The 21,179-nt window shown below is 35.9% G+C and overlaps 1 protein-coding gene across 6 annotated transcripts in view; it reads right to left on the bottom strand.

Annotated features, from left to right (window-relative positions):
• Nucleotides 1-696: 696 nt before the first annotated feature.
• The window catches only part of Fit1 (Fermitin 1), an 89,215-nt gene continuing 68,732 nt past the window's right edge, over nt 697-21,179 (bottom strand). For 3 of the 6 annotated variants that reach the window (XM_071687500.1, XM_071687501.1, XM_071687502.1), the window contains exons 3-13: nt 20,507-20,740; nt 19,242-19,483; nt 17,091-17,275; nt 15,383-15,593; nt 14,164-14,339; nt 13,421-13,652; nt 12,866-13,078; nt 6,188-6,328; nt 5,507-5,602; nt 5,223-5,312; nt 697-2,815 (exon numbers count right to left, since the gene is read on the bottom strand). In XM_071687500.1, the coding sequence (XP_071543601.1) occupies nt 2,705-2,815; nt 5,223-5,312; nt 5,507-5,602; nt 6,188-6,328; nt 12,866-13,078; nt 13,421-13,652; nt 14,164-14,339; nt 15,383-15,593; nt 17,091-17,275; nt 19,242-19,483; nt 20,507-20,740 (1,931 nt within the window). In that variant the 3' untranslated portion in view covers nt 697-2,704. Of the gene's footprint in view, nt 2,816-5,222; nt 5,313-5,506; nt 5,603-6,187; nt 6,329-8,358; nt 8,395-9,502; nt 9,536-12,865; nt 13,079-13,420; nt 13,653-14,163; nt 14,340-15,382; nt 15,594-17,090; nt 17,276-19,241; nt 19,484-20,506; nt 20,741-21,179 lie in introns of all 6 variants that reach the window. The other 3 variants (XM_071687498.1, XM_071687499.1, XM_071687503.1) reach the window with 3 other exon arrangements.

Here is a 21,179-nt window from a genome sequence, read left to right as displayed (position 1 = left end):
TACTCTCTCTCTCTTATATATATATATATATATTTGATATGTGGATAAAGAGCAGTAATTTCACCACATTACACATAAGTGCTAGAACACGATTGTGATCAGGTGGCCCTTCGTCTGTTTCCTGGCACTACCTCTGATGCAGGGGGTGGCAATCAGGTGTGGGGAAGAGAATGTATATCCTTTTTCTTTTCCTTCATACATATGTGCTGTTTCTTGTGGGACAGGGTGGCTTCAGGAATAAATGAAGATAAGAAAGTACATATGTATGTGTATATATATATATATTTTTTTTTTCATACTATTCATCATCTCCCGCACTGGCGAGGTAGCATTACGAAGAGGACTGAGCCTTTGAGGGAAATCCTCACTTGGCCCCCTTCTCTGTTCCTCCTTTTGGAAAATTAAAAACGAGAGGGGGAGGATTTCCAGCCCCCCCCCCTGCTCCTTCCCCTTTTAGTCGCCTTCTACGACCCACTCCCATACACATGTATATACATACACGTCCACACACGCAAATATACATACCTACACAGCTTTCCATGGTTTACCCCAGACGCTTTACATGCCCTGATTCAATCCACTGACAGCACGTCAATCCTGGTATACCACATCGATCCAATTCACTCTATTCCTTGCCCTCCTTTCACCCTCCTGCATGTTCAGGCCCCAATCAAACAAAATCTTTTTCACTCCATCTTTCCACCTCCAATTTGGTCTCCCACTTCTCCTCGTTCCCTCCACCTCCGACACATATATCCTCTTGGTCAATCTTTCCTCACTTATTCTTTCCATGTGCCCAAACCATTTCAAAACACCCTCTTCTGTTCTCTCAACCATGCTCCTTTTATTTCCACACATCTCTCTTACCCTTACATTACTTACTCGATCAAACCACCTCACACCACACATTATATATGTAGATGTGTTTTTCGTTCTTTGTTTCCCAGCGCTTCCTTACTAATGCGATATATATATATATATATATATATATATATATATATATATATATATATATATATATATATATATATATATATATATATATATAATTTTCATACTATTCGCCATTTCCCGCATCAGCAAGGTAGTGTCAGGAAACATGAAGAAAGACCCATCCACTCATGCACATACACATATCAACATATACATATTCATGCTTGCCTTCATCCATTCCTGGTGCCACCCTGACCCACAGGAAACAGCATTGCCACCCCCTGCATCAGCAAGGCAGCTCCAGAAAATGACAAAAAAAAGGCCACATTCATTCACGCTCAGTCTCTAGTTGTCATGTGCAACACACTGAGACCACAACGCCCTATCCATGCCCCATAGACCTTTCTATGGTTTACCCCAGATGTTTCACATGCCCTGGTTCAGTCCACTGACAGCACATTGACCACGGTAAACCACATTCAGTATAAAAAATTATTTTCATACATTCGTCATTTCCTGCATTAAGAACAGAGGACTGAGCCTTACAGGGAATATCCTCCCTTGGCCCCTTCTCTGTATCTTGGAAAATTAAAAACTGGAGGGGAGGATTTCCAGCCCCCCACAAGCATTATTCTTTATTTCACCACATTACTGCACAAGAAAATCTACAGGCAATAGCACGCCCATTCTACATTTGTTTTCTATAGCCTGTTTATTACAAAGGACATAATGGAGCCTAAACTGTCATGAAATCTAAGTTCTATAACTGTAGTGCAATAACACATGAAGCATTATAAAGAATTCTAATTATTTCAATACCTGGAAGAGCAATGGAAAAGCAGTTAGGTTTCTAAGTCTTAGCTGATATTTATGAAAGTTCAACTCTTATTTACATAGTCTTTGTGCTTAGAGTTTAGTTAACAAAAACAGTAAATTACTCATGAGGAAGGCAAAGTAACATCTATGCTAATAATGGCTTTCATAAATAAAAATTGTCCAAACAGTAATCAATGAATAAACCTGTTAATATTCATTATTCCGGTCAGATTGTATCTCTCTGAGGAAGTAGCAATTTAAACATTAGCAGTGCATTATGCATTATCATGTACACATTTTTGTACATGTAAAGATACACTGTAGTACAAAAAGAATATACATTCTACTTGTAAATATCTACTTCCATTAATTAAAGGAAGATGTACTAAATCACTACACTATAATAACCTGAAATCTACTTCAGTTACACTATAATAACCTGAAATCTACTTCAGTTACTACACAAAAATAGCTCGGTTTTTTAGCAAAATTCCAGAGTGATACATAAACTCAGAAGTTTAAAAAGACTGATAATACAACTTTCTAAGTTAGAGATGTACCATAATTTTTTAAAATATATATAAAATTTTTGCAGGCTCATAAACAACTGGATGGTATTTCATAACAGTAAAATTTGTGGCTAACTTTTGTAACATTATATTTACAAGAATTAAAATCTGGCAGGTGTAGAACTTTTATGTAAATGCATTTAAGTCATTATAAAACCTTAAAGCTTCAATTTAAACATTTGTTTACCATCTTATGAATGCTTACCGTATCAGTACTCCGGTACTCTTTCACTTGTACACAAACACTCAGATATATAGTCTACAGTCTCAAGGATTCAAAGATGACATAATATTTCTAAACCTTCCTTGATATTTCAATACTAGAAATATTTCAAACTTTACAACATTCAACAAAAACACTCATAGATAACAGGATCTGTGTTACCTCAAACCCATCCACCTGTCAATTTGTGGAAAAGTTCATCATTGAGATTTTGGTTGGCATCTTTAGTACGCATGGACAGAAATATGTATCCACCGATGAATTCATGCACCACCTGCAATAGTTTTTGATTTATTATGAGTCAATAAATACATTATGTCATAAATGTACTGGGTAATTTGTATTACTGTATACACTAATAAACTGACCAATATCATCGGATGAGCAGTATTAATATAATCTGAACCAAAGATCCAGTACTTAATAATCCATTTCCTAATGTACTACTGCAGAGTAATAGCTACCAAGGCTTACTTTCCTAGATGAGAACTTTCCTACCAAGTCTCTGGTAAACCATTTATCAATGTAGTGTAATGTATTTCACTGGCTCATGCAATGGCTATTCATATGAAAATCTGAATATGAGAGATGAATCAGAAAGAATGCAAGGTAGAGTATGAAAGGAGGGTGATTGAAAGTTCATATAGAAATGCAATAAATAAATGGGATGCATTCATACGTGAAGGAGGTGTCTAAATGTTTAGAGAAAGACTGTTAAAGGTTGCTGAATTAGTTGGATAAAAAGTTATGAGATATAAGGATAAGAAGGGAAATGCATGGTGGACAGATAAGAAATACTGTGGAGGACAAGAAAAAGGCATATGGTAGATTGCTTGAAAGGAATTTACCAGGGGAAGTTCAGCAAAGGAGGATGAATGACTAAAAGATGTGTAAGCAGAATGTTAAAAAGTTGCTTGAGGAAAGCAAAGAATGAGTACATGAAGATTTTGGAAGAAAACTGAATGAAAAGCTTAGGGAAAGTAAGAAATTGTACTGAAGGAAGGTGAAAAAGGAAAGAGGTGGAAGTAAGAGTGGAATGTTTATGTGAGAAGTACGGAAGGGGAATTGCTGAATCAAAAGGAAGTGAAAGGTAGATGGAAAGAGTATTCAAAAGTTATTATACAAGTACGGAGGTGAAAGTATGACAGAGTGGATGCATTTGATATGCAATTTGGCATGGAAACAGAAGGTTGTGCCTGAGGACTGGGTGAAAGCTATCATTGGGGAATAAGTCTGTTGAGTATACTAAGAAAAGTGTATTCAAGAGCATTGACTTATAGAGTGATGGAAGTGACTGAGTGCAGAACAAAAGAGGAGTAAGGGGATTTTAGGAAAGGTAGGAGATGCATGGATCAGATTTCTGTCGTGAAAATGACTATCCAAATTAACTAGCAAAAGGTATAAAGCTGTATGCAGCTTTTATGAATTTGGAAAAAGCGTAAGACAATGAGAAGAGTGGAATGCTTCAAGGAGTGTGTTAAGGGTATGTAAGGAAGGGGGACAACCGCTGGATGGTGTAAAAGCCTTCTGTGTAGAGCAGCAACGCATGTTTAAATGTGAATGGAGAGTTGAGTGAAATTTCGATATAGATTTTGGTGTGAGGCAGGGGCTGTGATGTCTGTCACCTTAGCTTTTAACATGTATATGTATGGAGTGATAAGTGAGGTGAAAGCATAACTAGGAAAGGGGTTACAGAGATGGAGTGTGGTGAAGAGGTATGGTGGTTAGTGACAAGCCTGTTTGCAGATGATACTCTGCAAATGATGAGAGTGAAGAGGATTTGCAAAAGATTGTAAATGTTTTATGATGTGTGTAAACACAGATGACTGAAGGTACATGTGAGTAAAAGTAAAGTAATGGTGTCTAAAAGGAAAAAGAGGGAAAGTATAGATATTGCAAAACCCTACTGTCATTTCCTGTGTTAGCAATGTATCACCAGGAACAGACTAAGAAAGTCCACATCTGCTCACATCCATTCTCTAGCTGTTGTGCATAATGTACCAAAACCACAGCTCCCTATCCATAACCAGGCCCCACACACCTTCCCATGGTTTACTGCAGACACTTTTAATATTAATATTCTATAAAGTTTACCCAGATGCTTTTAACAGTAGTAATATTTTGCAGAGTATCCTAAACTTGTCATCCCACCAGAAAACTAATCATGAGTGCTAACTGGAAACCATGCTTTTCAGGATTCCACTAGGGTAAATGCTGATATATTTCTCCTGTCAGTATTCAAAGGTGCACACCCTTGTGTTCTTAATCGCTTTCAATGCCTTAAGTTTTCAAGTGTAAATGAGGCAGTGAAAGATCTAATAAGACCTCAGACATTATCTCATTTGAAGGAAAATATACATTTGATAAAAACAAGCTTTCCTTCAATATGAATGGGGCCTAAGTGTTTCAAATTGCTATAGTACAAATGCCTATCCAGATAAAAAGACAACACAGCTAAAACAAACCTATAATACACACATTTAATTTCTACAACACAGAATCTATCTTGTCACTAGCAGAAAATTGTGAACTAGTGGAGAAGGGAGAGGAAGGTGACCAACATATTAACTTTAACTGAACAACATCATTTGTTAAGGTAGGTAAAACTAAACCATATGATCTCTGAACACCACCATTTGTCAAAGCAAATAAAACTAAACCTTATGATCTTAAGTAAATACCTTACAATCAGCAGTCAAGCAGGAAAATACCACATTATCCTCCTCAAACTGGATCATCATATGCCTTGTTTCCCAGTTCACATTCCAGGCCTAAAAGGAAAGAAATGAATGAAACAATGAAAGATATAAAGAAATATGACAGCAGTATTTCAAAGGACCTAACTGTATCCTTTACCATGGAAGAATGATTAAATCTGAAGAAATTAACCATAAACGCAGCACTAATTTTTTTCTTTAAATCATCAACAGAAACAAGTAGGGTATGGATACTTGAGAAATCCTACCTTCATGGTATTATATCGCCAAGTCTTGATGTGGTCACCTGTGTTGGGGTCCATGCGCATGATTCTATTAAATGCAACACCTAACAATTCCTCTCGCTGAAAATATAGGGTTCCTCAGTAACTTGTCATATTTATGGATATAGATTCAACTTATACAAATGCAAAGTTACAGATATTGCAGAAAAATAATTGAAACCAAACTAAAGGAGAAATATCTGTAATGAAAGAGATAAAACTAAATTTTATGACTAAATTTGCATATATTTAAATAACTTTAATGAGGTAAAAGTAGGATTCCACAATGGGAAACAAGTTAAATTTACATACTGCCACACAACATTATGAATCCTTAAAAATGGGATTCTTTTTACAGTAGCCAATCATGTTTACTACTAGTATTTCTGATGAGAAGCACAGTGTTTGGAAATGTCATCCTGTTGTATACATGTACTAGGAAATTGTTTCAAAAATAACATAACCGTATGTGCCTTGAACTGAATGAAGTTCATGTTAACAATCAAAATATGAGTTTTCCTTTCACCCACCAAAAAAACTGTACTATAGTTTGCACACCTAATTAATGGGCAAGTTATGCAATAAACAGTGTGAAGAACATCTACAGAAGTTTCTCTGATATGAATAAATTTCAAAATTATCACTACCCCATATTTCCACACGTACCTTGTGTCCCATGTGTTTGACAAGGAAAAGTGCAATGCCATACTCTGGTAGGGCTTGCCAAGCACGAATATACTGCAACTTTGCATCTATTAGGGGAAGATCCTTCACATTAGCATGGGCCTCTAAGATGCGCTGGACAGCCTAAAAGAATGAACAAATGTAAGCATCTGGACATATAAAATCAAAATGGTAATATTAAAAAAATATATATAAGCCAAAAAATAGATAATCTGACAATTTAGGATGTTATAAATTGCCATAAAATGAAAATTCAAGACAACATTTTTAAAAAGAAAAAATCCCAGGTAAAATGTACAATGTCTTCAAATCTAATCTGTATTTGACAGTCAGTAATACGAACAATTAATACATATCATTATTTCTGCTTACATGAAATATCCCACAAACATAATTTTCTCAAAAGCTGTGAAACCATACTGCAGAATGTTCTAAGGTAAGCATATAAATATGGATGACAAAATTTTCCCATTTTATGCTATCTACACTGTCAAAGTGATTTACGTGTGATGTACTTGGACTGGTCATGTAAAGCTCATCTTAAGACTAAACCAATACATTTCAACAGACTTTGAGTATAAGATTTTCTTTCCTTTCCCTCATTCTTTCAGTTTTGTGTTATCAGACTTGTCATCCAGTCCAGCCTTTGCACCCACAACATATTCCTCAAATGGAAAGAAGGCTAAAATACTGAAAACATCACCTGCATTTGAGCAATTACTCACTTCCAACTCTTCACACAACATATTTAACATATCAATGACATTTGGTACTACAAAGTGAAGCTAACCAATGCACTTTCCTTCTCCAGGATTAGTTTCAACTTACAGATCAGAAAAAATAAGAGAGAAATCCTAAGAGAGTCAAAATTAAACCCAACAGCATTTTGACAAGCATCATGATTCAGCTCTGCATCCATACAAAATTCAACAATCCATAAGTCCAAGGATAGGATATGCATTTTGGTAACCACAAGAACAACACTATCCACAAGCCAGCGAAATGGAATTAATTTCAGTAAACCAAGCATGGGAGGATTTTAATGGGTGCTTAATTCATCCATAAAGATGTTCAGCAATGCACATGGTAAAGACAGTGAGAAGACAATATATGCAAGGGCATGACTAAATTTTTTTTTTGCTGAGAGGTAATGTGACTTGCACCGTGCATAAAGGTAGAGGGTTTGTCAGATTCTATAAGGGTATGGATGTGAATGGTAACTTTGGTCTTCATTGACGAATCAACCTGGTGTGCAAAGTAAAAATGTAAGAAGTACTTTTATAGGTGTGACAGTCAATGTTCAACCTTAACGCAGAGGACACAGATTGAATATGTTTGTGAGCAATTTTGCAGAGGCTGTATGTATCTGATCCACCATATTACACTAAGTATAAGGCCATGAAAACAGACCTTTCTCCCTAACTTCCAGCCACAGGAGCCCCTTCCCTCTTCTATGTGTCCCCTGAGCATTCAGGAAGCTACATAAATACACAGGGAGCTGTATGACTAAATGGAAATGCATGGAAACCAAAAGTTTTGCCAAGTAAAAAGGAGTACCTTACTTCAGGAGAGAGTGTGCTATTCAAAACAAGCAGTATTTTTTTTTCTTCTTTTACAATGCCATATCAAAAATCTCAATTAATTATTGCATCATTCAATATTCATAATTCAAAGATGAAAACAGGGCAAAAGTATAAAACATAATTTTTCCATGCATACAGCAGGATAATAAATGGAGAGTGGGTGAAAACACTCAAAAGGTATTCATTAATTGTAAGATTTCAGAAAAAACAAACTGTAATGTTATATGCATTCACATTTGTAACGAGTTATGAAGAGAAAAAGGAAACGAAGATACGTTTGGTTTAACCTTACGAAACAAAACATCAAACTGAGTACACCAGGATAATCCTCATGTTATTTACTAAAAATCAGCCATTAGAGTTAAGAGTTATTTTTGTAAAGAAACACTTTAAGTGACAAGAAGTAACCACAACACAAGTTAAGATCCAAGCTGTGCCTGGGAACATGCAAAATTTTCTCAAATAATGCTTAAAATCTAGGAAATGTTTATTGATGTTTCCCATTAATATGTTCAGTTGGTGTTGATGGAGAGGATATGCATGTATCACACACAAAAACCAATAATTTACCATATATTCTGGCATTGGTCCTCCACACCAACCCCCCTGTATAGAAGACAAAAGATAACAGTAGCTAGAAAGGATTAATATACATTTTGGAGGAAACCAAAGAGAAATCTTTCTTTATCCCATGCATTAAATATACATTAATTTATCCAGAAAACATAAACATAGTAATATGAGTACTACTATTCAGGTAATTCTAGTCAAATTATTGCACCATCTGTACACCTGCACCGACATAATTTTTCCTAACAGCTTCTCTTGGCTCATGGCTTTCTTTTGAATAATTTTAAAAAATTATTCCCATAAGCCACAATTCATTTAAAAATCAATGTAATAGCTTTTGCCAAATTCTGATCTCCCACCCACTTCAACATTATTTATGTGTACAATTTATTTTATTAGATTTATTGTCTATAGTGATTATGATGAGAGCCATTTTTTGTCTGTTTCCTGGTGCTACCTCACTGATGCGGGAAATGGCGATGAAGTATAATCAATTAATAAATAAACAGTAATTATGACAATCAGATTATTTAAGAAAGTGCATTTAAAGCTTTCTTCTAAATATCTACACACACTTTTCTTAAAGCTCTATCCCTTCACCCACTCCATCATGCAAAATATAAAAATAAAGCCTTTATTATGATCATTCATTCTGTTCTTTAAAACATACTCTGATAATCACTAAAAACAATCTAGATATATTAAATTTTCTCCATAACAAAGTACTGATGTTTTATATTTTGCAGAACCTTTCATGGATACATAAGTGAAATCAGAATTTCAGACTAATGAAAAACAAGATATTTTTACTTTTAAGACAGTGGTGATCATTTAGAAGGTTCCCCATTAACAGCAAAACAGCCAGCTATGCTTTTGCTACATCTAACCTAAAACTAAAAAGCACAAAGAAAGATTTATGAATGAAACTAATTGAAGCAATTACAACTTCAGTGCTTCAGGGGAATAACATGTAAAATTATCTCAATGAAGGAAACAGCACAGCTATCATGAGCCTCTAAGACATTTAAATAAATGCATTCTAACATCTGCAAATAGCAAATATTACATTTAAAATAAGGCTAAAATAAGCAACTACTGTAACAAATCTACAGAAGAAATTATGCAACGATATCTCCATGATTACCGGGGAAGGTCCAGGTATGCAAGTAGTGCCTGGCTACCATCAGGAAAGAGAGAGAAATATATAATTACTACTTATCATATCATCAACCTTGGTATAAATAATCTTTTACATCAAAATTTAGCTGTATAAAAGGTAACTCCTTATCTAAATTAACTTGAAAAGTACACATTTTTGGTCAGTCTTAACACTATATACAAAGTGTAAAGAGAATCAAGCTAATCATACACGTAATACCCATTATTCATTATAAAATCTTGTACTGTAAAGTCCTTCATTATTTCCAATACCACATTCTCCTCAGGAGTCAAAATATATATCCATTTTAAATGTTTTTACTTCCTTTATGTGTTAAGAATACTATAGAAAGCTTACTAAATCTTTCCCTTATGAGGAAATGGCATAATGTTTGGAGCAATTTAAATAAAAGCTATTCTGTCTATCTATCTATATCTCTGATGCCTGTTCCCATCTAGAACTCCCTTAAGGGGATGGCCACAGCAATAAAGTCTCTATAACTAATGAACTCTTGTACCTCTTCTTAGCCTTCAAAGCCTTTCCCTTTAACAGGCCACTGGCAAAGGGCAAGTCTATTGCAGTGATTGCAGAGGCTCATACCTAATGTTCCTACTGACTATTTCCTAATGTTCAAACTGACGACTACCTAATGCTACTGCCTAATGTTCCTACCCACTACTTCTACCTAATGTTTCTACCTAATGTTACTGTCTAAATGTTCCTACCCACTACTTCTACCTAATGCTACTGCCTAAATGTTCCTGCCTTGTCCTTCTGAATGCTACTGCCTAAGTGTTCCTCCTACTTCTATCTGGTGTTCCTAACATTTTGCCAAAAGGCAGGGCTAGTGCATAGTGCTCACCATTGGATAATCTAGTTATGAAGAATGAATTGTATGTTAAGTGTTGTCAAGGAGAGATTGCACGTTTATGGACAGAATTCCTTTAGTTCACATGTGGGTAAGGCAGAAAGAAAATGACTGCTAACTGGATCAGAGGAGTGCAATATCAAAACCACTGAAGTGCTGGCTCACTAAGCAGGTGTCACTACCCCTCCAGATAACCAAGCGGGTAGTACTGGTAATATAACTCCCTGATCGTTGGCTGCCTACCAACTACTACCTACCTGAAAGCTAGTTGCAAAGGTAATGAACAAATCAATTTGGTTTAGGGGAAATATATGATTTGGGTCCTTGAAAATACTTTGTCTCAAACAAGTCTCACTTCCATTTATGTCTGCTTTTCGCTGAGGAGATATCAAGTCCACTAGCACAAGCATATGATATGGTGATACACTACTGGCATTCAATACCACTATCTCTTATATTAATATCATACGTGCTTTTCAGTACCAAAGACTTATGGTATAGTTAATTGCATTGGGTTTTAATCATATTCCAAACTAAGTCTACAAATTACTTATCTTAATGCTCAAACCCTGCAGTCTGAGCTTCATTTCCAGCTTATCTCCAAGGGTATCATGTCTTGGGGAACTCAGTCACTGAGAAATTTCATATGACAGTAACTTTATGGAAATGAAATCATAATTAATAGAATACCATAAAAAATCCTTGTCATTTGAAGGAATTTAGAATCAATTTAAAGGAAATCAAAAACAATATCAAGAAAAGTATCAAAATCATTCTGTCCTGTTTGAAACGTTTTCTGCATGCAATTAGCCAGAATGTGGATGTGCTAGACATCACTGACTAATAAAGAGCATAATAATGATGGAGAAGGAATTCTTTATCACTCTTCATACACATCCCAAGATGCTATTCCTGCTACAATTCACTAATACTGCCCCATCTTACACACTCATCATACACATCCCAAAATACTATGTATTCATATTACAATTCATCATTATTTCCCCATTTCATCAACTCACTGTATCCCTTAGACATACTGTTTTTGCATTCAACATTCTAGAGTCTTTTATTCAGACCTTACTTTTCACACATCTGTCCAACTGTTCACGAAATCTTTCCTTTCTATCTGTCTATCTAATACCCGTTCCCTTCGAGAACTCCCTTAAGAGGGTGGCTATGGCAAAAGTCTCCATAACTGGTGAACTCCAATGCTGCTTCTTAGCCTTTAGTGCTTCACCCTCAACAAGCCACTGGCATAGAGCAAATCTAGTGTACTGTTTCCAGAGGTTACGACCTACTGTTCCTACTGTGTACTACCTCATGTTCCTTCCTTATGTTCTAACCGACTCGTTCTACCTAATGCTTCCACCTAATGTTCCTACAGATTACTTCTGCCTAATGTTTCTACCTAATGCTCCTGATTTAAGTTCTTACCTGTCACTTCTATCTATTGCTCCTAATGTTTAGCCAAAAGATGCGCGAGCACACAGCTCTCACTGTAGGAAAATATAGAGTTAGGAAGAATGAGTTATGTGAGTCAAGTGCTGTCCAGTATTATGTGTGACAAGGAGAGACTGTATGTTTGTGGACATAATCCAGCAGTCATATGTAGGTAAGTCAGAAAGAAAAGAGTTTCCTAGGTCAGAGGAGTGCAACTTGACAACCACTGAACTGCTGGCTCACTACAAAACCACCACTAACCCTCCCAATATCCAGGCAGGCAGAACCAGTAGTACACTGAATCCATACATATATTCACTCAATTCTTTAACCACAATACAATCTTTTACTTTTTTCAGAATTTTCATTACTTCTCCTTCCCTACTCTTCAGTTTTTAAATCTGGGAAGCTTAGTACAAAACCTATTTTCTTTTTGCCTCTATTACTCTCAGCCAACCAATCTGCACAACTTGTCTGTCACTTTACAAATCTCTTCTTTCTTGTCGCAAGAAGTATATGTCCACACAATGTAATACTGTGAATTAGGGATATATCAATCTAAAATGATCTTATCATACACAATGGTCTAAGACATATCCCGAACAGAGTACAACCTAACTATCTATATCTCTGATGTCCATTCCCTCTGGGAAGTCCCTCAAATGGGTGGCCATGGCAAAAGTCTCCATAACTGGTGACCTCCAGTGCCACTTCTTAAACTTCAGTGTCTCACCTTTAACATGTCAATGGAACAGGGCAGTGTTTCCAGAGGCTCCTACCTAATGTTCCTATCAACTACTTCTACCTAATATTCCTGCCTAATAATCCAACCTACTACTTCTACCTATTGCTTCCATTTAATGTTCTCACCTACTACTTCCACCTGCTTATAGTTCTGACCTACAAAGTACAGCTACCAACCTAATATCATCAACCTGCACAAATGACAAACACTCGAGAAAAAGGAACTTTCCAGTAAAGATTTTCAATACTTGTACACAAAAGCATGATATCCATGACATGGGAAAAATACTGACCTTGCCTCTGATGCGTCGCACAAAACGTGGCGCCAAATAATGTTCTGGTTGGATATCTAGAGTCTCTGGATTAAGTACGGGGGCAGGAGCTGGGTGCTGCATAGACAGGAAGGCCAGGATGGATTTGACTTCACTGTCATAGGAGGAATCAGCCAAGGATTTGCCCTTAGAAGCTAATCGCATTGCTGCCATCCAGCGAGCATACTGATCCTCCTATAGATCAAGAACATGAACATACAAGATGAAGTAATGGAACTCATCTGAATTTCTTATCAAAAGGACATAACGAGCTTACATTAACAATGCTTTTCACAGAAAAATAAAACTGAGGATCTATTTTCTAAATATATTAATAGCATATGCTCTAAGTTTGGATACTTTGTAGAAACAGATATAATTTGCCTGTCATACAATACCTCAATCATTAAAAGGTAGCTCCACTATCTCACTATGTTATTCAAAGCATGTGTAAAATTCTTTCACCATTCAGCTTTAGCATGTTAGCATCACAGGGCTCAGGGTGAAAATGCTACACTAAATAGGACAGCTACTTACTGAAGAACATCTGATGATGTAGTCAGTCATGCCATCTGCTGCAGGGACTTCCAGCTTGATCCCATACCGCTGCTGTGAAATGTTGACATCTGGAGTCACCTCACACCCTCGCAAGTTAATCTTCTCAATGGGTTCTTCATTGGTACTGTCACTGTTTTTGTAGTAACGTAAGCTCATATCCTTACAGGTAAAATAATACTGTTTGAACCCTTTCAGTGTAAACCGACGCGGCCTTGAAATATAAAAATAATACATATGTAGTTACACTCTTGCTCTAGAGATCTATAGATTGATATTGTGTATAACTTGCCTTATGCCTTTGTACTTTGACCATGTCTTTACCATAATCAATGTGGTGTAAGAAGAAAGTTTCCAAAACATGCCACTTCAACATTTCTATATCAACACTGTCACAAATATGCTAATACAATCCATCGAGTTAATCTATATTCTTTCATCTCCAATGAAAAAATTCTGTCACTTGAACATGCCATCCTAATCATTTTTCTTTATTAATTCTCTTGACACTTTTGCATATGATAAAATCTTTCTCTTGTTAATCACTAACTTTTCTACAGCCCCTTGTTCCTGCCTCTGCTAACTGCACCTAATTCATAGTCAATCTCAAAAATTACTTCTACAACACTCAAATTTTTCATATCATGCAACATTTCACATTAATCATTACTGTTGCCAGTTCATAATTATGCATCATATCAAGACAGGCCATAACATATACTAACTTCATGAATTTGAGGTTGTCTGCCAGCTCTGGGATGTGCATGATATCAGCAGGAGTTGAGGCCACATGGGAACCTTCCAGTGCAATCTCCAAGTCATTCAAGGCACGGTCAATATCATCCTCCTTCCCACTGCTCACATCAGGCTGTGGCTGATTTAACTGAAGGACTACTTGGAGCTGAAAAAAAGAATAAAAAAAGATATCAACTACAATGAAACATCAACTATGACTAACCAAAACTGAACAATTCATGTTATTACAAATACTTATCATTCACAGATATCTTCAAAAAGGCAATAACTACCTAATAACCAAGGTTAAAAAAATTCTGTAAGTTTTCATGCAATAAGTAAAACACCCTTCAGCATATTTCTTAGGCAGCATTAGGTTTTATCCCATTATGAACATTAATGAATGACAATTCTTAACAGTGAAAATTTCTGTAAAATTTTCACACTACAAACTACCACATTCATTTCAAACAACTTATTCAGAAAACCACTCATTCCCACAGATACAAACTTTCATTATGATAGCAATTAAAAGTCTCTTATGCACAAAACTTTCTAAAATGCTTTCTTACTCACTTTGTCTTTCCAAACCCATTAATGCTGCATACACTTTTTTCTCTAATACATTCCCCATTACTTGTCTAAGTGCAAAAATCTGATCTTGACACTATCTTCCCTCATTAAACCACCACTGTTCCTCATCAACAGGTTGTTTACTAACCCTTTAAACACAACTCATAATCATAAAATACATCTTGCCGACTATGCTAACGAGACATATTGTACTACTTTTCTATTTTTTTCCATACATATTCGTCATATCCAATGTTACCGAGGAAGCGACAAGAACTAAGGACTCAGCCTCAGAGGAAAAATCCTTACTTGGCCTTTTCTGTTCTTTCTTTTGGAAAAGTAAAAACTGGAGGGGAGGATATCCAGCCCCCCACTCTCACCCCTTTCAGTCACCTTCAACAATACGTAAGGAATGTGTGGGCAGTATTCTTTCTCCACCATCCCCAAAGATAACTTGAATTCTAATACTCACTTTTACTCATTTTATTCAGTCTATAAATTGTAAAATAAGGCACCTTTCCTTCCCTACCTGTACTCAAAAACTGTTTATCACTGTCATTCACCAAAAATTATCACTATGAATTACAGTTTGAATAAAGGAGATGAAAATCTCCATTAAACAGGATTCAAACTAACCTGCAGGGCAGCAAACATTAGCATTTCTTCATCTGTGCAGTCAATTTCCTCGTTCATGATGGCCCACTTAGCCTGTTCATAGATGAGGTTAATGCGAGCTGCATCATATTTAGGATTCAAGTCATAAAAGGAGAAAAACTTGAAACGGAGTAAGAGGGTGTTGAAATCTCGTACGCCTTGTTCCATAATTGACAGTGATGAATCCAACCATCTGAAATGAGCATACATTTTACATTTTCCAACACAGACCTATAGCGTTTTCCTGAAATTTCATGTTTCTATGTCTGGAAACAGCAGTATTTAACACTCTAAGAATCAAAAAGTTTAACATAATAATAAACACTTGCAATTTGAAATCATACAGGACTAGTAATCCAAATTCTGCCATATGACCAATTTTTTACATTGATAGTTTAGTTTTAAGTAATCTATAATCTAAAAGGCAACAAAATATCATGTCTCTTTCCTTGACCCTCTATGCTTCACAAACTTTATCTCCCTTAAATCTACACGTGAAAACAAATCAACATAATAAGGACCTTCTGCTAAAACAAAAATAAAATGATCACTACAACTAACATCAGGTACATTTGACCCTGAGAACACCAATCTACACTCAACGAAGGAGGAGCAAAAATTACTAGCATATAATAATGCAAACGGTTTAATTTTTGATATCCAACCAAAACAGGTTATGACTTTGATGCTGCCATTTTAAAAAACTGGACAGACACTACAACCTTTTCAAATGATCTTACCAGTGTGTAAGGAACATATCTCTTGCCCAGAACATGTAGATAAATACATAACAAAGCAGTTAATCAGAGCCTATTCAAAACTGCTCTTCATTAATTTACAGCAATCCACTAGCAGGCCAGTAAAGCCCTTGAAGTTCATATTCAAAATTTCTCATGATGTTCCAGGATAAACACAAAATATCTATCACAAAAGAGCTAAAAAAATACACAGAAATAACCAGAATACACAAAAACAGAGGAAATATATAAGGTCCTATGGATTAAAGACACCCATTACATACACACACACATAAAAAAAGGGAGCAGAAATGAAAATGGCCAGCACAAATGAAGATGGATTAGTAGTAAATGGCAAAAGAGTGAAGTTTAGCCACTTTACAAGAAAAATCAATTCAAATGTTTGGGGAGTCTATAAGAAAAAATTTATCTAAAATTCTCACATAGCCTACCATGAAAAGATCCTCCTTGCTTTGTGAGACCAAAAGCATTTCTCTTCCCTTCTGATAAGTTAATAAGTAAGAGAAGGTATAACTGAAAAGCCTGCTGATGTGTCAAATGCAACCAGATAACTTATACTTTACTATGGTCTAAGTTACCTATTCTTCAGACATGTCAGAGGAATGGTTCACTGTCAGGTACTCTAACTCTACGGAGATGCCTATATATTTTGTCATATTTCAATATTTACACTCTTTTAAACAAAATTTCACTGTCAGTTACTCTAACTCTAGGGAGATATCTATATATCTTGTCACATTTCAATATCTAAACTCTTAAAAAAATTGGAGATATATTATGAAGCCTTGTTCAATTCAGTAAAGAAGGCCTATTTAAATGAAAAACTCATTTGTACACATATATACACATACTTAAGTATGTATCATCATCAAGGATATGCTACACACTGTTTTACATGTAATATAGTACAAAAACTAAGCTGTAATGCTTACGCTACATTCATACGAGCTCTTTCGAGGAGAGATTTAGGTCGTATGAGACCACCACGGGCTTCCTCAGAAGGATGAATTGGAGAATTAGCTAAGGATGCACTTAAGTCATCAGCTCCATCAATGCTATCAATGGTACTGTTGAGACTTCCCACACCATTGCTAGTATTGAAACGCCATGTACCTCCCTGAAAAAATCATACAGACTTCAAAAGTGTCATCCAGGATATATAAACTACTTGCACCTCAGCTCAGAAGTAATAGCTGTTAGTGAGCTATTCATGAACATTTATATCTTGTGTTAAAGATCCACATTCTACACAAAATGTACAAAAGGCAGCATAGAAAGAAATGTAACTAAAAAGTATAAAGTGCATATATGGATATGAACTCGCCAGCAAACCAGGGCAGGCTTCCTAGTCTAATGATAATGCTAAATGCTCATCCACATCCCTCGTATTTTGTCAATGATCTATGCTATTCTTGGGGGAAAAAAAATGAAGGTATCTGATGAAGACGACTAAAAGGCAGTAATTATAGCCTTTAATTATAGCACATATGGATATGAACTCGCCAGCAAACCAGGGCAGGCTTCCTAGTCTAATGATAATGCTAAATGCTCATCCACATCCCTCATATTTTGTCATTGATCTATGCTATTCTTGGGGGAAAAAATGAAGGTATCTGATGAAGAAGACTAAAAGGCAGTAATTATAGCCTTTAAGTTCCTAAATCAATTTGAAAATGGTGACAGAGGACAGTTCCTTGAAAGATGTAGTAAAGAGCAGCCACAGGTCATAGCAACACATTGAACAAGAAACTTGTAAATAATACAGAGTAAGTCTGAGGCAGATGGGCACTGGCAAGTACAGTGTATGAAGGCATGTGGTGAAATAAGGAGACATATCTGGGAATACTGTGAATGAAGTTCAGACATAGTGATCAATATACTGTATTCACTGATAAACTATACCTGCAATGCCTGTGAGATCCATGATTCAAACATGTCTCACACAATGAGAGCACATGCTTATACCCCTTTACTAAGATATTCATTGAAGTACTTGAAGGAAGAGATAAATAATTATCCTTGTACAAGGAAAATGAGTTACACACCCTACATGTGAAAAAACCCTAAAGAACTAGGGAAAATGCAAAACTATATATAACACTTGAGAAATTTACCCAATGAATTTCTTAAGCATTCCAAAATACATTGTGCTATATGATACTGAATAAAGATTCGATTAATGAAGGTCTGGGATTAAGCAAAACTGTAACCAGGAATAGATTACATATTTTGGCAACCACACCATAGTGTTGGACTCTAACAAAGGGGGCACAAAATTAAATCAATAGTGACATGACATAACATACAGAAAATGTTGCAGAGCATCATATCACACATAAAAGAGGATTCCACAACTTCGCACTAAATTTTCTTACATTTTCTGTGATAGTCTGCAAAAGTGAACATTCTTTTTCAAGGCTTTTCTTGAAAAAAATAGTTATGCTCAATAGCAAGGCAAGATCAATATCATACAACTGTTTCTTTATCAACTGAAAAAAAAAATCAGTACAATAAGAAAAACATAGATGAATTAGAAAAACCTTAAAAACAAAAATTGTAATTCTCCACTCCCAATTTACATGTTAGTAATGAATTCTTTATCTCTGTATATTAGGGTTATTTGTTGTTTCTGATACACATTTACACAAACATAAGAACAGTACGTGGCTTTGTATAGACTTATTCTTAAATCAATACTGATCACAAATTCAACTGAATATCTTAAAGTATTAAGGCCTCAAGCCCCAGAATTCTGTTTGGCCTTGGACCCCTTTGTAGCATATTCCAGTCCTAAGTATAACTGGTATAAAGAGGACTGACATGTATACAAGAAGGAAACCATTCTGAAGGACAATGGAGTAATGACTGGAGATGAAAAAACACAAAGAGAGTTTACATGTATACAACAAAAGATGAAAACCATTCTGAATGACACTGGAGTAATGACTGGTGAACAAAAAATACATTTATGAGTAATTCATTCGAATGGAATGTGGATCTTAGATGCCACAGTGGTTACAATGGTAACCTAAATGAGGCTATCAATACAGTCCCTTAAAGTCATCCTGAAACAGTCATATTACCGGAGAGCTGATGGGTGTCCTGTTGGGTGAATGTGTTGCATGGTGAGGGGCTGCAGAATGGTCTAAAGAACCGTTGCTGGAGTTGTGACTCTTGTTGGAAATAAAGGAGTTGGTGTCTGCTGGTGTGCCACCTTTGGTTGTTGTACTACTCTTCTTCTTCATCTGTTTCTCTGAGTAGTTGCACTTGAGGTCATCCTGACTCAAGGGCTTACAAAAAGATAGTTCCTCTGGATACCTGATACCTGTCATATAACCATAACATTCAGGTTATTTGAGCCTCAAAATAAGAGCTCAGATTTTCATATATCATATAATGAACCCTACCTTATAGAGATCACATAATAGATGTTTTGCACCCACAATCCATGACATACAAATTATATCCATGGGCTAAGGAAGAAGCGGTAAAATTTTCACTACAACCTATATCATCCATTCATATCAAGTCCATGGACTAAGCAATTTCTCATCTACGAGGTGCTATCCTAGGAAATTGGTAAACTGTATAAAAGATGCAAATCTTTTATCAATCAGGTCCCACCTGCTATATTTTCATAAACTGTCATGAGAATATTCATCAACTCTAAATAATAAGATGTTTGAGACTGTAACAAATGAGTAGTTATTATGTCTTTTTCTTATGAATTACAAAAGTACAGTAAGCAACCTGTTATCTGACCCTAATGGGTCCTGGAGATGGTTGGTTATCTGAGTAAGTCAGATACTTCGATGGTACTTGTTGTTATATATCACCCAATCACATATTCCAAACATTTACTATCACTACTATAGATCATTCAAAAGGGAAAAAATAAATGATTAACTATGAGGAACAAATTCAAAAAACAAATACAGCTCCTCTGGTGACTGACTCCAACCATAATAGGTGGACAGCCAAAAATTAAGTGACCTTGGCTTATGTTAGAGACTTTGAATAATGGTAACAGCTGTTTAACAGTAGGTGGATGAGAACTTGTGTGCTGTACTTCAACACTGAATAACCTTTGTACTTTCAAAGCATTATAATGAATCTATTACCCTTAACAAAAATAGTATTCATAATATAATCTAAAACACAAGGGTCAAAGTAAGACAGGTCGCAGCACACAAGAAATTACAAGTATTTACATAAAGAGCATGATCAATTGAAGAATTACCATCATACTGTTCAAAGCATTCCCAATTACAGCTACCAGAACTGTATTTTCTCAATAGTCACTACTTTAAATTCCTAAATGCCCTTCGGAAAAAATTCAAAAACTTACCAAGTTGTTTACAAAGTTGAACCACAGCATTAAAAGTCTTCTTGGAGAAATCAACTCTGAAGTCCATGTAGCGTAGGTCAGGGAGCTGGACGCGAAGTGTTTTGTGCATGGGAGTGAACTCCAACTGAGCTGCAGCTCCCACTCCATACTGGTCCAGTGTTGAGCGGGTGTGTGTTAACCACATGTTTTTCTTTGGCCACCACAGTGCATGATCAGACCAATCAATGGCAATATCTGCAAAGATAAATGAAAATTCAGCACCTGAAAATTAACTATGGAAGATATGGCATATCCACTATTATTCTGAACATGAAGAATGGCTCCTTTCAGGGAAAAGATGTTGGATATAAACATAAGAGAGTATGTAATATCCTCAGATGATTATAAATTTCATAGTCACCCTTGAATGGTTCACAAATCAAAAAGAAAAATATATAATCCTTATGGGCAACACATCTGGAGCAGCTTTAACTCTATCTGCTTGATAGACGGGACAGGGTCTTTGCAATCCCCAGCAGATCTTCCATTCTAACCATAGAAACCCCACCACGTTCACTACACTGTGCTCTTTGATTTCTCTCACTTCTTTGGCTGTTACTTTTGTTTCAAAACTGGCAGCTGGTACATCTCCATTATGTTGGTTATGAAATATTTTGCAAGCAACTGAACTGTA

The sequence above is a fragment of the Panulirus ornatus genome, chromosome 43, assembly GCF_036320965.1.
Source record: "Panulirus ornatus isolate Po-2019 chromosome 43, ASM3632096v1, whole genome shotgun sequence".
In the NCBI taxonomy this organism is placed as follows: Eukaryota; Metazoa; Arthropoda; class Malacostraca; order Decapoda; family Palinuridae; genus Panulirus; species Panulirus ornatus.
Note: the sequence above shows the minus strand (reverse complement) of the source record. Positions and strands in the feature narration are given on the sequence as shown.